The 13,255-nt window shown below is 54.3% G+C and overlaps 1 protein-coding gene across 1 annotated transcript; it reads left to right on the top strand.

Annotated features, from left to right (window-relative positions):
• The first annotated feature begins 7,762 nt into the window (after nt 1-7,762).
• On the top strand, nt 7,763-11,555 carry ARF6 (ADP ribosylation factor 6). Its single transcript, XM_036384372.2, has one exon. The coding sequence runs from the start codon at nt 8,086-8,088 to the stop codon at nt 8,611-8,613; it is 528 nt and encodes a 175-aa protein (XP_036240265.1). The 5' UTR covers nt 7,763-8,085; the 3' UTR covers nt 8,614-11,555.
• Nucleotides 11,556-13,255: the final 1,700 nt, after the last annotated feature.

The following is a 13,255-nucleotide window of genomic DNA, read 5'->3' as shown; positions in this document are numbered from 1 at the left end:
GAGAAAGGCAAACCATCCCCACAGAAATAACACTGAACACATCCAGTAACCCCTTCTCCTGCCACTGACACAGGGGTTTTTCCTCATGTGAAAAAACCACAGCAGGAGGGATTTGGGAGAGCAGGGGACTTCCTGAAAAAAAAATGTGATGGGAAGGGGCTTGGCAGCCTGAGGAGGGCCCAGGCACAGGGAGGATGCAGACAGAGGGTCTGACAGAGCTGGGCAGCACCAAAGCAACAGCTGAGATGGCAAATGAGCCCCCTCGGGGCTGGCACAGCCAGGGAGCTCATCCCGGAGCCCAGGGGCTGCCCTGAGCTCATCCCGGAGCCCAGGGGCTGCCCTGAGCTCATCCCGGAGCCCAGGGGCTGCCCTGAGCTCATCCCGGAGCCCAGGGGCTGCCCTGAGCTCATCCCGGAGCCTGGGGCCTGCCCTGAGCTCATCCCGGAGCCCGGGACTGCCCTGAGCTCATCCCGGAGCCCGGGACTGCCCTGAGCTCATCCCGGAGCCCGGGACTGCCCTGAGCTCATCCCGGAGCCCGGGGGCTTCCCTGAGCTCATCCCGGAGCCTGGGGCCTGCCCTGAGCTCATCCCGGAGCCCGGGGGCTGCCCTGCCCTCCGGAGCTCATCCCGGAGCCCGGGGCCTGCCCTGAGCTCATCCCGGAGCCCGGGGGCTGCCCTGCCCTCCGGAGCTCATCACGGAGCCCAGGGGCTGCCCTGAGCTCATCCCGGAGCCTGGGGCCTGCCCTGAGCTCATCCCGCAGCCCAGCTCTGCCCTCCGGAGCTCATCCCGCAGCCCAGCTCTGCCCTCCGGAGCTCATCCCGGAGCCCAGCTCTGCCCTCCGGAGCTCATCCCGCAGCCCAGGGCCTGCTCTGCCCTCCGGAGCTCATCCCGCAGCCCAGCTCTGCCCTCCGGAGCTCATCCCGGAGCCCAGGGCCTGCTCTGCCCTCCGGAGCTCGTCCCGGAGCCGCTGGACCCGCCCAGCCCAGCGGGAGCAGCTGCCCCAGGATCCCGCTGAGCTCCCCGCGGGAGCTCTGTGCACAGTCAGGGCTAAGCCAGGCTCCAGCCCCACAAATCACCAGCCTGGGGATCCCGCTGAGCTGCAGAACTCCTCCTTCCGAGGGCCAGCAACCACAGAGGCACGGAATAGAACCACACAACACCCTGAGCTGAAGGGATCCAGAAGGACCACGGAGTCCAGCCTCTGGCCCTGCACAGGACACCCCAAAATCCCACCATGGGCCTCAAATTATTCCTCTTGTTAAGGCTTCAGGATTTTCCAGGCTGGTGTTGCCGTGGTGGTGATCCAGGATTTTGGCAGGTGAAGGTTTGGTCAGGCAGTATCCACCTCCCTCTTCATTTCCTCTCTCTGCTCCTGAGAACACCCTGGGAAAGGAGGAGCCAGCTTTGCCAATAGCACCTGTAGAGACATTTGGATGTACTTAAGATATATTAGAAACCCTAAATATTCTGGAATCATAGAATCCATGAATGATTTGTATGGAAGGGGAGCTTAAATCCCATCCCATTCCATGGGCAGGGACATCTCCCACTGCCCCAGGCTGCTCCAAGCCCCAGTGTCCAGCCTGGCCTTGGGCACTTCCAGGGATCCAGGGGCATCCAACAGTGCTTTTTTTGAGTGGTTTGGTTTTTGTGGGTTTTTTTGGGTTTTTTTTTTTTTTTTGAGGTATTTTACCTTGAAAATCAGTCAGCAGTGTAAGACTGAGCTATTTGGAGTACATAGTGCCCAGAGGTGCATTTCTTTCCCTGAGGGTGGTTACAGGGAGTAGATTTATATATTGAAAACCTGATTGCAATACCTCACCACCCTCTGAATAAAGAATTCCCAGTTCCCAATCTCCCACCCATCCCTGCCCTCTGGCACTGGGAGCCATTCCCTGGCTCCTGCCCCTCCATCCCTTGTCCCCAGTCCCTCTCCAGCTCTCCTGGAGCCCCTTCAGGCCCTGCCAGGGGCTCTGAGCTCTCCCTGGAGCCTTCTCCTCTCCAGGATGTCAGACAGGTTTTCCTCCTTGAGAGGCCACTTTGGAGAATCTCTTCCTCACTTCCCCAGGGCGCTGGAGACCAGGACAGGGCTTTTTCCTGATGATACCTGTGGGATTTTATTGGTGCTTCAGGATCCTCAAGGCATCATTTCAGCACACTGGGGCTCACAGAGACCTGCTGCAGTCAGGATATTTTTTGCTCAATCAAATTTCATCTGTGGTGACAAATTTCCACCTCACAGTGGCTTAAGTTGCTCTCTTAAAAATAAGGGCCTGTCTTTCCCAACAAATTCCTGTATTCTCCAACACCCCTTCCCATCTCTGCTTCTTAACCCAAGGATGGGAAGATCCAGGGATGTCTCTGATGCCACTGCCTGTAGCACACACACACACACACACACACACACACACACACACACACACACACACCTTTGGAGGTTTCAGGTTCAGCTTCCTGCCAATCCCAGCTGCTGCTGCACCCCAAATCACAGGAAACAGGGCCGAGACACCCATGGGAACCATCCCCACCCCTCCCTGCCCACAGGGAGGCAGGACCAGGGCCAAGTGCTCTGGGAAAGGCTTCTCTCCCTGAGTCACCCCGGCACAGGACACTTGGCCCATTGTGTCAGATATCTCCATGACAAATCTGCCCCTGGAATGCCATTGTTGTATCGAGGATGTAATTTGTTTTCACAACAGGAGAATTTATCTAACACAGATACTAAAGCCAGAGCTGTTATTATATTCCCTTTTCCTTCCTTGGAAAGCCACAAAGGTCTTTGAAGGATTGGTGAACAAAGGCTTTTCCCATCTCTGTCAGGAGGGAAGCAGGGAAAGATGCCCGCACCCCATCAAAACAGGTTTGACCCGATGGTCCACAGTGGCTGGAATTTGATTTATAGTCAAAGAGATAAAAATTATCTAATTGATGAGCATCAGTTTCCTCAAGGTTTGGTTAATCTGGTGCTTCACATTGCTGTGACAGCACCTGGACCTCTGGTGGAGGGCAGAACATGGAACCACAGCCGGCAAATCCATGGAAAACAATAAATGCAAACCTTGGTACCTGCACTGCCCAGGAGTTCCTTCTGCATAAGGAAAGATAAGGAAAGATAAGGAAAGATAAGGAAAGATAAGGAGCAGCCAGGCCCAGCTGAGCCACCACAAGGTCCCACAGGTATTTGCTGCCCTTCTCCCCAGGCTGTAAGCCCTAATCACTTTATAAGCATGATTGCTTTTTACCCTCTGGGCTGTAAATCCTCAGCAGGTACAGGGACAACCCATCCACTGACACAGCATCAGCCAGTGCTGGCTTTTAAAACACTCACCTCGTTTTTAAAACACTCACCTCATTTTCAAAACATTTAACTCACTTTTAAAAAATTCACCTCACTTTTAAGACGTTCAGCTCACTTTTAAAACATTTAACTCACTTTTAAAACATTCAACTTACTTTTGAAACATTTAACTCACTTTTAAAATATTTAACTGACTTTTAAAATATTTAACTCCTGCAGGCTACCCAGTAACTCACTGGGGGTTGCCAAGGACCTGAGAAAGGTTTTCATTCTCCAGCAGGTGTGTGAAACTGAAGCCCTCCTAAGAGCTCACGTTTTTCAGGTAATTTAGAACATATTTGGGTATTTTGAGTGCTTTTTTGGTGTATTTTATCTTGAAAATCAGCCAGCAGGGTAAGGCTGAGCTATATGGAGTGGACAGTGCCCAGAGGTGCATTGCTTTCCCTGAGGGTGTCACAGGCCCATCTGTAAATACAGATTTATATCCATCCTGAGGGGAAGAACCTGCTTTGCTCAGACCATCACACTTCATCTGTGGTGACAAATTTGCACCTCGCAGCAGCTTAAATCTCTCTGTTAAAAATAAAGGTCTGTTTTTCCCAAAGAAATTCTCATTGGAAAGGCTGTGCTCTCCCAGAGGCTCAGCAGGGACTCAGCAGTGGGATCCCTCAGACAGCAAAGCCTTTTTTTGCTTTTCTGAAGTTATTTCCATTTGCTTCCTGTTTACCCTCCTTCCCGTGCACTCACGGAAAGCACCAGGACTCCACTGAAATGTTCCAAAAGTAGGTGGTGCTCTGTCCCCAGCTTCTCCCCATTCCCCGTGGGACTGGGAACCGTGAGCTGCCAGGACTGACTGCACTGAGTTCATCAGTGACTAATTTGAGATCTTAACTACCCAAAGTGCTCAGTGCTCAAATGTTTCCTCGCTATCTGTCCTCCTCAAGAGCAGGAATATTTCCTTTAAAAGCACAGCCAGGCCATGGCAAATCTTCCCCTGGTGAGGTTGGGAAGTTTTCCTGAAGGGCAGGGAGGATCCTTGGGAATGAATCCCAGCACAGGTGGAAAAGCATTTGAGTGAATCCCATTTCTCTTCTGAGGAAGAACTTGTTACTGTGCAGTGACCAGGCACTGGAACAGATTGCCCAGAGAGGAGTCTGCACTCCTGGAGACATTCCAGCACCAGCTGGGCACAATCCTGGAGCAGGGAGGTGGCACCAGGTGACCCCACTGTGGTCCCTTCCAACCCGAGCTGCCCAGGGCACGGAACCACATCCCCCCATCAGTGTGGGGTTTCTGTGGGAAGAAGGGCAGCTCATCATTCCCCTCTGGCAGGTTTGGAGCCGTGGATGATCATGGGAAGATCAGGTTTGGGTGCTCTCAGTGTCACCCAGAGGCAGAAGCTGCAACCACAGCCCAGAGCAGCTCAACTCAGCCACGGGCCCTGCCAGGGATCCAGGGAAAGAAGAGCAGGCTGCCCTAGAGCAGAGGCTGGATGGAGTTCCAGAATAAAGCAGGGATTCATTCAAAGCATCTCCTCCATGCATCCACCTTGGGCAGCACCAGAGCCCAGCCAGGCCTGCACCCAAGATGAACCAAAATGGCCCCAAAATGCACGGCCGGGCACGGGGTCTGTCCCTGGGATCAGTTCTGCTCCATTTGCACCTTGCAGTTCATTGTCCCATTCCAGCTTTAGCCCCTGCAGTCCCACCCTGCTTGTTTTTCTCTCTCCAGCCCACGGGGTTTGTGCTCTTGGGCTGAGGTTTGGATCATTTGTCCTTGGTGCCCAGCTGGAGCAGGAATTGTTTTGTCTCCCTGCTCTGTGCACTGAGCTCAGCATCCCCTGACATGGAGCCCAGACCCACCCACTAAAGCAGCACAGAATGTGAAAAATAGAAAAGCTCAAACCTGAGGCATTGTTAGCAGGCAGAGGGACAACAAGGATTGGAGCAGGGGCACTGGGAGGGGCCGATCTCCACAGGACTCCAGGGCAGGAGCAGCTCAGAGAAACTCTGGCAGGGGCTGCACAGGTCCCATCACTTTTCCAGGAGGGAAAGGACAGAAGGAGTTCAGAAAAGCTTTTTGCCAGGTGAAATGGGCAAAGCCAAAGCAGGCCAAGCCCTGTTTGCCCCCAGTCCCCAGGGATGATGGGCAATGCAGTCTCCAACAAAACAAACAAAGCCAAGATTCAAGAGGAGAGGCCCGAGGAACAGCAGGGCTGGGTGCAAAGTGGGGAGCGGATGATGGAAAGGGAACTTCCCCACCCTGCAGGTGCTCATTCCAGGGGGTTTTGTGGTACCCTGAGGGGGTGACACAGCCCCCAGCCCCCACCCTGTGTTCCAGCACCTGTGCTTTATTCTCACCTAATCCATGAGAATCCAGGCTCCTCACCTGCTGGTCCTGGAGAAAGCCCCAAAGGAGCCTCTCAGCTCTTACAAAGGAAAGCAGAACAACCTCAGCACAGTCACACCCTCCCCTCAAAGCTCTGCACTGTCAGAACAAAAGCACCAAAAGTCATTTCCTGACAGCACAAAAAGCTGCTCTGAGGCTGAGGGAAGAACTCAGATTCCGGCTCATGGGCAAAGGAAGGACCTCAAAGCTCCTGGCATCACCTTTCTCTGCTGTTGTAACCCTCGTGGGCTCGTGCTGCCTGACTGAATGAACTCAGCAGCACAGAAATGGTCACACTGAGCAGAGCTGAGTGAAAACCCACCAACACCCACAGCCTGATGGTAATTTTAGCCCTGCAAATATTCAGCTCTCTGTTTAGATAAATATCCCATGCTAGTGAGAGAGGAGACTGAGCCAGCTGCATCCAGCAGGACCAGGGCTTGCTGGAAATCCCAACCCAGTGTGATAATTAGCAGCATTATCTGCTGGTTTAATCAGCAGAGGTGAACTCTGGCAGTGCCCGGGCAGGCAGGGACACTCCTGAGCCCTGGGGTCAGCAGGCCGTGCCCTGGCACAGCCTCTCACCAGGAGAGGCCATGGATGCTGTGTTTGCCTTGGCATCCTCCCTTTGGCTCGCTGCAGGAAAGAGCAAAGCCTTCCTCAAAGAATCCTCCTGACATCACAGAATCATGGAAAATCCTGAGCTGGAAGGGACCCCAGGGACCATGGACCAACCCCTGGCCCAGCAGGGGAAGAACCTTTCTTTCCCTATCTCCAAGCTAAACCTCCCTGCACAGCTCCAGCCCTTCCTGTCCCTGCTCACCAGAGGGAAGATCCCTTATTAATTGATCCCTTAATAATTCTGCAGTTTAGGAGACCTCCCGGTCTCCTAAAGACACCAAAGCATTCCCTTGGCAGCTCCAAGAGGGATTGCTTTCCATGTACCAGGACATCAGCCATAGAAATCAACCCACAGTGTGGTGGTTTTGAAGGGAATAGGAAGAGAGAGTGAAGTCAATCCTACACAACCTCAAGGGGATGCACACCGTGCTCTCCAGCAGGAGACCCCAAAGTGACCAACTGGGAGGTGTCCCTGCTGTCCCTGCCCATGGCAGGGGTGGAAGGGGATGGGCTGTAAGGTCCCTTCCAACCCGCACCAGTCTGGGATTCCACGGTTTTGTGGGATTTGTGTTCCAGGCGCCGCTTCCCCCATTCACTCCCCGAACTCAGGAGCAGCCACCAACACAGGCGGGCACTCACAGGACCCGGGTGGGCACCCGAGGCCCGGCCCGGAGGAGCGGCTGGCACCGTTCCCGTGTCTCTGGCACCGTTCCCGTGTCCCGGTCCCCGGCACAGCCCCGGGGCGGGGTGTGGGCAGGGCCGGGCGGCGGGACCGGCCCGGCGTGTGCGTGCAGGAGGCGCCGGGCCGGGCGTGCCCGGGCACAGCTCCGGGCACAGGGCAGGGACGGGCCCCGGCCGCCGCGGGGTGTCCCGGGCGCTGATCCGCGGAGTTTCACCCGCCGGAATCGCTGGGAGTGACCCGAGACAAGGAGCAGGCACAGCCCCGATGAGGCAGCGCTGAATCACGGGCGGAGGGGCTGGAAGGGCCCTCTCGGCCCGGCCCATGGCAGGGACACCTCCCACTGCCCCGGCCGCTTCCAGCCCGGCCTCGGACACTGCCGGGGACCCGGGGGCAGCCACAGCCCCTCCGGGCACCTGTGCCAGGGGCTCCCCGTCCCCGCTGCGCACACCGCCAGTCCCGGGCGCGGTCCCCTCTGGTCCTGCCCCTTTAAGACGCGCCCCGCGCTGACGCGCGATCGCGTGGCGCCTCTCCCCACCGCGGCCCCGCCCCCTCCGCGCGCCGCGCGCGCGCCGCCCCGCCCCGTCCAATCAGCTGCAAGGCCCCGCCCCTCCGTGGAGCCCCGGGGGCGGGGCGGCGGCGCAGGCGCAGGCGCGCGGGGCGGGCGGGAAGGCGCGGGCGGAAGGGGGGCGGGGCCGCGGCGGGGCGTGGCGGGGCCCGCGCGGGCGCATGCGCGGGGTGGCGGCGGGGCGGAAGCGGGCGCGGGCGCGCGCGGCCCCTTTCCGGCGGCGCGGGCGGAGGGAGCGGCGCGCGGGGCCCTCAGGTACGGCCGGGACGCTCCCGGGCCATCGCGGCCACTCCCGGTGCTCCCCGGCGCTCCCCGGCCCTCGGGACCCTCCCGCCGCCGCCGCGCCGGCACCCATGAGCTGAGGCGCCGCGGCGGGAGCCCAGGCAGGAGCGGGCGGAGCCGCCGCCGCGGGCCCGGCGGAGCAGCGGAGCCGCCTCCCCGCCGCCCCATGCGCGGCCCGCGCTGAGCCCCGCCCGCCCTTCCCCGCCGGGCCGGCGCTCGCCCTCTCGCCCTCCCTTGGATGCCGCCGAGATGGGCAAGGTGCTGTCCAAGATCTTCGGGAACAAGGAGATGCGGATCCTGATGCTGGGGCTGGACGCGGCCGGCAAGACCACGATCCTGTACAAGCTGAAGCTGGGCCAGTCGGTGACCACCATCCCCACCGTGGGCTTCAACGTGGAGACCGTCACCTACAAGAACGTCAAGTTCAACGTGTGGGACGTGGGCGGCCAGGACAAGATCCGGCCCCTGTGGCGGCACTACTACACGGGCACGCAGGGGCTCATCTTCGTGGTGGACTGCGCCGACCGCGACCGCATCGACGAGGCGCGGCAGGAGCTGCACCGCATCATCAACGACCGGGAGATGCGGGACGCCATCATCCTCATCTTCGCCAACAAGCAGGACCTGCCCGACGCCATGAAACCCCACGAGATCCAGGAGAAACTGGGCCTGACCCGGATCAGGGATAGGAATTGGTATGTGCAGCCCTCCTGTGCCACGACGGGGGATGGACTCTACGAAGGGCTGACGTGGTTAACGTCCAATTATAAATCCTAATGGGAGAGGAACTATTTAGTCTACAAAGAATTAAAGAAACAAAACAAAAAAAAAAAATTAAACAAACAAAAAAAGAAACAAAAAAAATTTAAAATAACCCACGTGGCTTTCCAGAAGAATGATTCTCTACTGAAAAGTAAAAACAAAACCGCATCCATAGGATTATGATCACCTTTCTCCAGTTGCCACCCTTTCCTCCTGCACCCTTGGCTGGATTCCTGTTCTAACTCCTCCTGCTTGGCGTTAGGATGCTCTAACCTCCGAATGTGACACGAACACAGGCACTAGATGCTATGGCAGACTTCCAGCAAACAGGGGAAGGACACATTATAGACTTGCTAAGTAACTTTTTTTTGTTTTTTTTTTTTCCCTTTTTCCTCTCGTTAGCCCTTTGCTGGTTTGATTATTTTGGGGGATGTTGGGGGAGGGGGTCCATTTTCAGTGTATGCTTTCTGGGTCTACTTTTTTGATTATATATATTTTTTTTCTCTCTCTTCTCTCACTTTGCTGTAGATTGCTACTTTTTTGCATTCTTGCAGGATATGTTGCTAGGTCGACTTCATCTAGTAAACTGAAAATTGTTGCTTAAAATCAAACTGCAGTCTGTCTTTTTATATTAAGGACTTTTTTTTTAAAAACAAAAAAAAGTTCTGTTAATCTGTAACTAAACAGTGACTCAGTCTGGCTCCACGGCTCAGGCTAACGAGGGGAATTCTTGCCTGCAGTGGCAGAGAGTGGGAATTCCACTGTAAGGTGTTCAAAGTGCGTGTCGGGCGCTGGGAAATGTAAGAACTGCTTTGGAATGTCAGCTGGGAAGTTCTGACCCATACATCATGCATGAGGAGGGATGCAAAACCAGCTCCCCACACCACATAGCAAACCAGGCATGAGCGATGCTGTAGTTCCAGGGCAGGCACTGGGCAGGTTTTTTGTCTTAAATGAGGTTTAGTTGCAGTTTTTTACTCCTTGGTGTCGGTCCTCGGGCCGAGGCTCTTTCCAGCAGATGCAGCAATAAAATGTTGCAATGAGTTTGACTTTAAATCAGATGTTTTGGCAAAAGTCCAGCTCTGACTTGCCTCTCGCTTCCATCTCAAGGCAGCTGGAGACACCTAAACCTTGAAAGGATTCCTGTTTCTTTCCAACAGCCAGAAGGAAATTGTTGTTGTTATTATTATTATTGTTCTTTTTCCATGCTGGAGCCTTGCGAAGGGGCGATTCCGAGCCGAGCTCTGCTCGAGCCCGGGGTTTCTGCCATCAGGAATGGCCATTTTGAGGAAATCACTGCTTGCTTTGGTTTTTCCAAGCCCGGCTGGAGGCTCCTGCCCGTGTCCCGGGGCTGCTGCGGTCCTGTAGCAAAGGGAACTATGTTGGATGTCTGAGGCCCATTGAGGAACTGCTCGTGAGAGCAGGGAGGGCAGAGAGAGAGAGAGAGAATCGACGCTGAATGTAAACTTCCATAATTAGTTCTTAAAGGGCAAAGCAGCTCGTTAGCCATGTCACAGCCTGTAGCTGGGACTGGCCAATCAAAAACCCCACCCAGAGCGAGTATTTGCATAAAAACTCAATCAAGTATTAATTAACGCTGGGTGCACAAACTGTTAAAGCAGCTGGTTCTTATTCAGCCTTAAGGATTAACTTCAGATTTCCTCAAGGAGTTAAAACTCCGTTGGGGAATTCTAGGAATGTATGCTACAAAACCAGAAGAAAATGGCTTTTATTTTCCATTTTTTTCCTTAATTGTGTTCTCTTTTCAAGAATATAAGTTTTACATGGAATTGGGGGCATTACACTACATTGCTGCAGTGGTGACTCTGCATGCTGAGTACCTTGTACATGGAGCTCTTACCAAAGATGTATGGGAAGATAAAAATCCTGAATTGACTTCTGAAATCCAATGCTTTGGAGCACTTCAAAGTCCTTTTAGAGTATGGTTCCAAAAAAAGACTTTTCTGGATGTGGGTTGCAAATGGGACTGGATGGGTTCTTGGTGCTAGAAGATAGAGCATTGATGGACTTTGTGAATTGTAGAGAGTCTGCAGAAGCTTAATGTAGAAATAACTCTTCCATCTCAGCCCTAAAGAAGAGGAAGTGAGATTAGTTTATTTTAATCCAAGGCTTTTTGCCATTGGAATATCATTGCTCTATTTTCTAGCTTTCGTTTTTCTTTTCCTGTTGCTGTAACTTAATGAACAGTGTGGTGGTATAAAAACTTAAAATTACAACAATATGGTTACTGTTTTCTTCTGGAGCATCAATAAAATAGCCAAGCACAAAGTAAATGCCTAAACTGGAAAACTTGAAGCTCTATTAATGGTTCTTGAACTTTCTTAAACCTATTCTCAGTCAACATGAAAACTTCAATACCTTCATTTTTTGTCTGAGTTGGTTTCCTGTGTTTCCAAGCGCTGGGGCAGCCTTTGCATTAAGTTGATTTTGCAATTTTGTATCCCCTTAAAAGTAACTTTGTAATTCTGTTTTGTAGGTGAAAGGAAATCGCTTTTGCTTCTGGGTTTTTAAAAAAATTTTTTTTTTGGGTGGGGGGGAGTGGGGAGGAAGAGATAGGGGAGAAAAAGTTACTGGAAGGTGTGGCAGAGCCGTCAGAAATAAACGGCCGTGGCCACCGAACAAAACCCCACAGGTTTCACTTCCAACACGTCCTTTCTAGGCTGTAGCAGGACCTCAGCACGAGGGAGTGGCTGTCAGTAGGATAAAGTGGGAATTCTGTACCAAACAAACCAGTCTGGAATTCCAAGTGCATCGATTTGTGTTCGTGTGAATTTATGGAGTAAGTTTTGAATGGCGTTCAATCGTGTCCGACCAAGTGACTGAGTTTGTGGCCTGTGATCTCCCTGACTGAAGTTCCCAGGAATTTTGTGTTCTCAATATGGCTGTAGTGTTGGTAAAGAACTAATAAGCAGAAAATAAAGCAATTATACAGCGGAGCTCTCCTGGTATGTTACTTGTATTGAATTATGAGAGAAGCAGAAAGGGGCAATCTGGTGCTGGACTCGGGCGCTGTGCTGGCATAAAGAGGGCTCTGTTCTGGATCTCCCAGATTGGAAGCCTGGCTGTAATTCCTTTGAGAATTAGATGAGAAAGTGGAAAAGGAAGATGCTGCTTTAATATTCCCACTTGAGCAAACTTTATTGTCAGGGCTCTCCAGCCTCGGTGCCGGCCCCACTTAAGTGGGGAAGGTGAGGGCAGGGAGGAGCTGTCCCTGCCGTGTTCCAGGCAGGAAATTCGCTGGAAAGGGCAGCACGAGGCCGGTGTGGAACACAGGGATGGACAAAGGGGCTGATGAGTGACTAGGGGTGCTCGTGGAGTGACAGATGTGACGTTGGGACTCGCTGGTGCCTGAGTAGGACTCGAGTGAGCTGATAAAAGGACTTGGGCAGGTGCTGGGGCTGCGGGGGGGCTGGGGAGCAGCGGGATATGGATCCTGTGACAGCTGCCATCCCCTGGGACAGGCAGAGGGCACGGCCAGGGCTCTGCTCCGAGGCTGCTCCCACAGCTGCAGGTGCCAGGCCAGGGGTCAGCCCTGGAACTGGCTCCTTGCTGCAAAGCTTTGGGAATGCTCAGGAGCATCATTACCTGCTCTAGTGAGCAGCATCCCTGCCTGTGGAACGAGCTGAGCTTTGAGGTCCCTTCCCACTCAAACCATGCCGTGATTCCGTGATTATCCAGCCGGGTGGGTGCAGGAGCCTTCCCCTTCCAGGGTGTTCAGGCTCTGCCTGGCTGTCAGACCAGGGTGTGGCTGTGTAAATGAAGTTACTCTGAGTTAATTAAACTGCTCGGAGCTGGGAGACAAGCAGGGGAACCGGTGTCTCTCTGGCTGCTGCCGTGAGTCACATTTCAAAATGCCGGCGCTTATCGCGCCCCATCGGAGCGCGGTGAGCCCGGAGCGCGCCGTGACTCAGCCCCAGCAGGGCCCTGTCCTCATGGACGGGCCTTGCAAAAACTCTGCCCACCATTCCTAATTGGAAATTATCCCTGTTAATGCAAGTCCTCCCAAAGGAATGTGTCTCGCTTTAAAAATGTTGTCGGAGCAGCTGGCGCGAGGGCTGGGAGAGCCTGGGGAGCTGAGGTGAGGTCCCTTCTCACTGGCCTTTGGGAATGGGACAAAAGGGACTGCCAGGAGCAGAGACCTTGCTGTGGATGTGGGAGCAGCCTCGGTGGGAGCCCTGTGACTCAGACTTCCCTCTAACACTTGGCTGTGCTTTTATCTTGGATTTGCTTCTAATATCTGTCCAACCTGGCAGCTCGCTGTGGGCAACCTGAAATCCCCTCAGCTTTGGTGCTTTCTGGAAGTTCAAATAAAAACTTTCCCCTGGTCTCGTGGGGAAGCATCAGCTCCCAGGGGCTGTTGGTGAGTGAGTTCCAGCCCTGCTGACTGCTCAGTTCCTCTTTGAGGTCCTGCACATTCTCGTGTTTCGGAATTACAGCTGAGCAAAGGCTCTCAGGGCTTCAGGCCCAGCCGAGCCCCACAATCCATCTCCCTTTCAAAAGTGGGAGCACCCCAAGAGCACCAGGGTGCCATTTGCACCCTGGGTGAGCTCTGGAAGGTGCAGGGTGAGTCAGAGCCCAGCAGCTCTGCGCAGGGTGGTTTGTACAGGCGGGAAATGGGGTGTGCTGGGGGTTCTCC

The sequence above is a fragment of the Molothrus ater genome, chromosome 6, assembly GCF_012460135.2.
Source record: "Molothrus ater isolate BHLD 08-10-18 breed brown headed cowbird chromosome 6, BPBGC_Mater_1.1, whole genome shotgun sequence".
In the NCBI taxonomy this organism is placed as follows: Eukaryota; Metazoa; Chordata; class Aves; order Passeriformes; family Icteridae; genus Molothrus; species Molothrus ater.
The sequence above is the reverse complement of the archived record's forward strand: the minus strand, read 5'-3'. Positions and strand labels throughout refer to the sequence as shown.

Bases quoted from the DNA above. Each gene is read 5' to 3' on its own strand.
- ARF6 (XM_036384372.2), top strand. From the start codon at position 8,086: ATGGGCAAGGTGCTGTCCAAGATCTTCGGGAACAAGGAGATGCGGATC.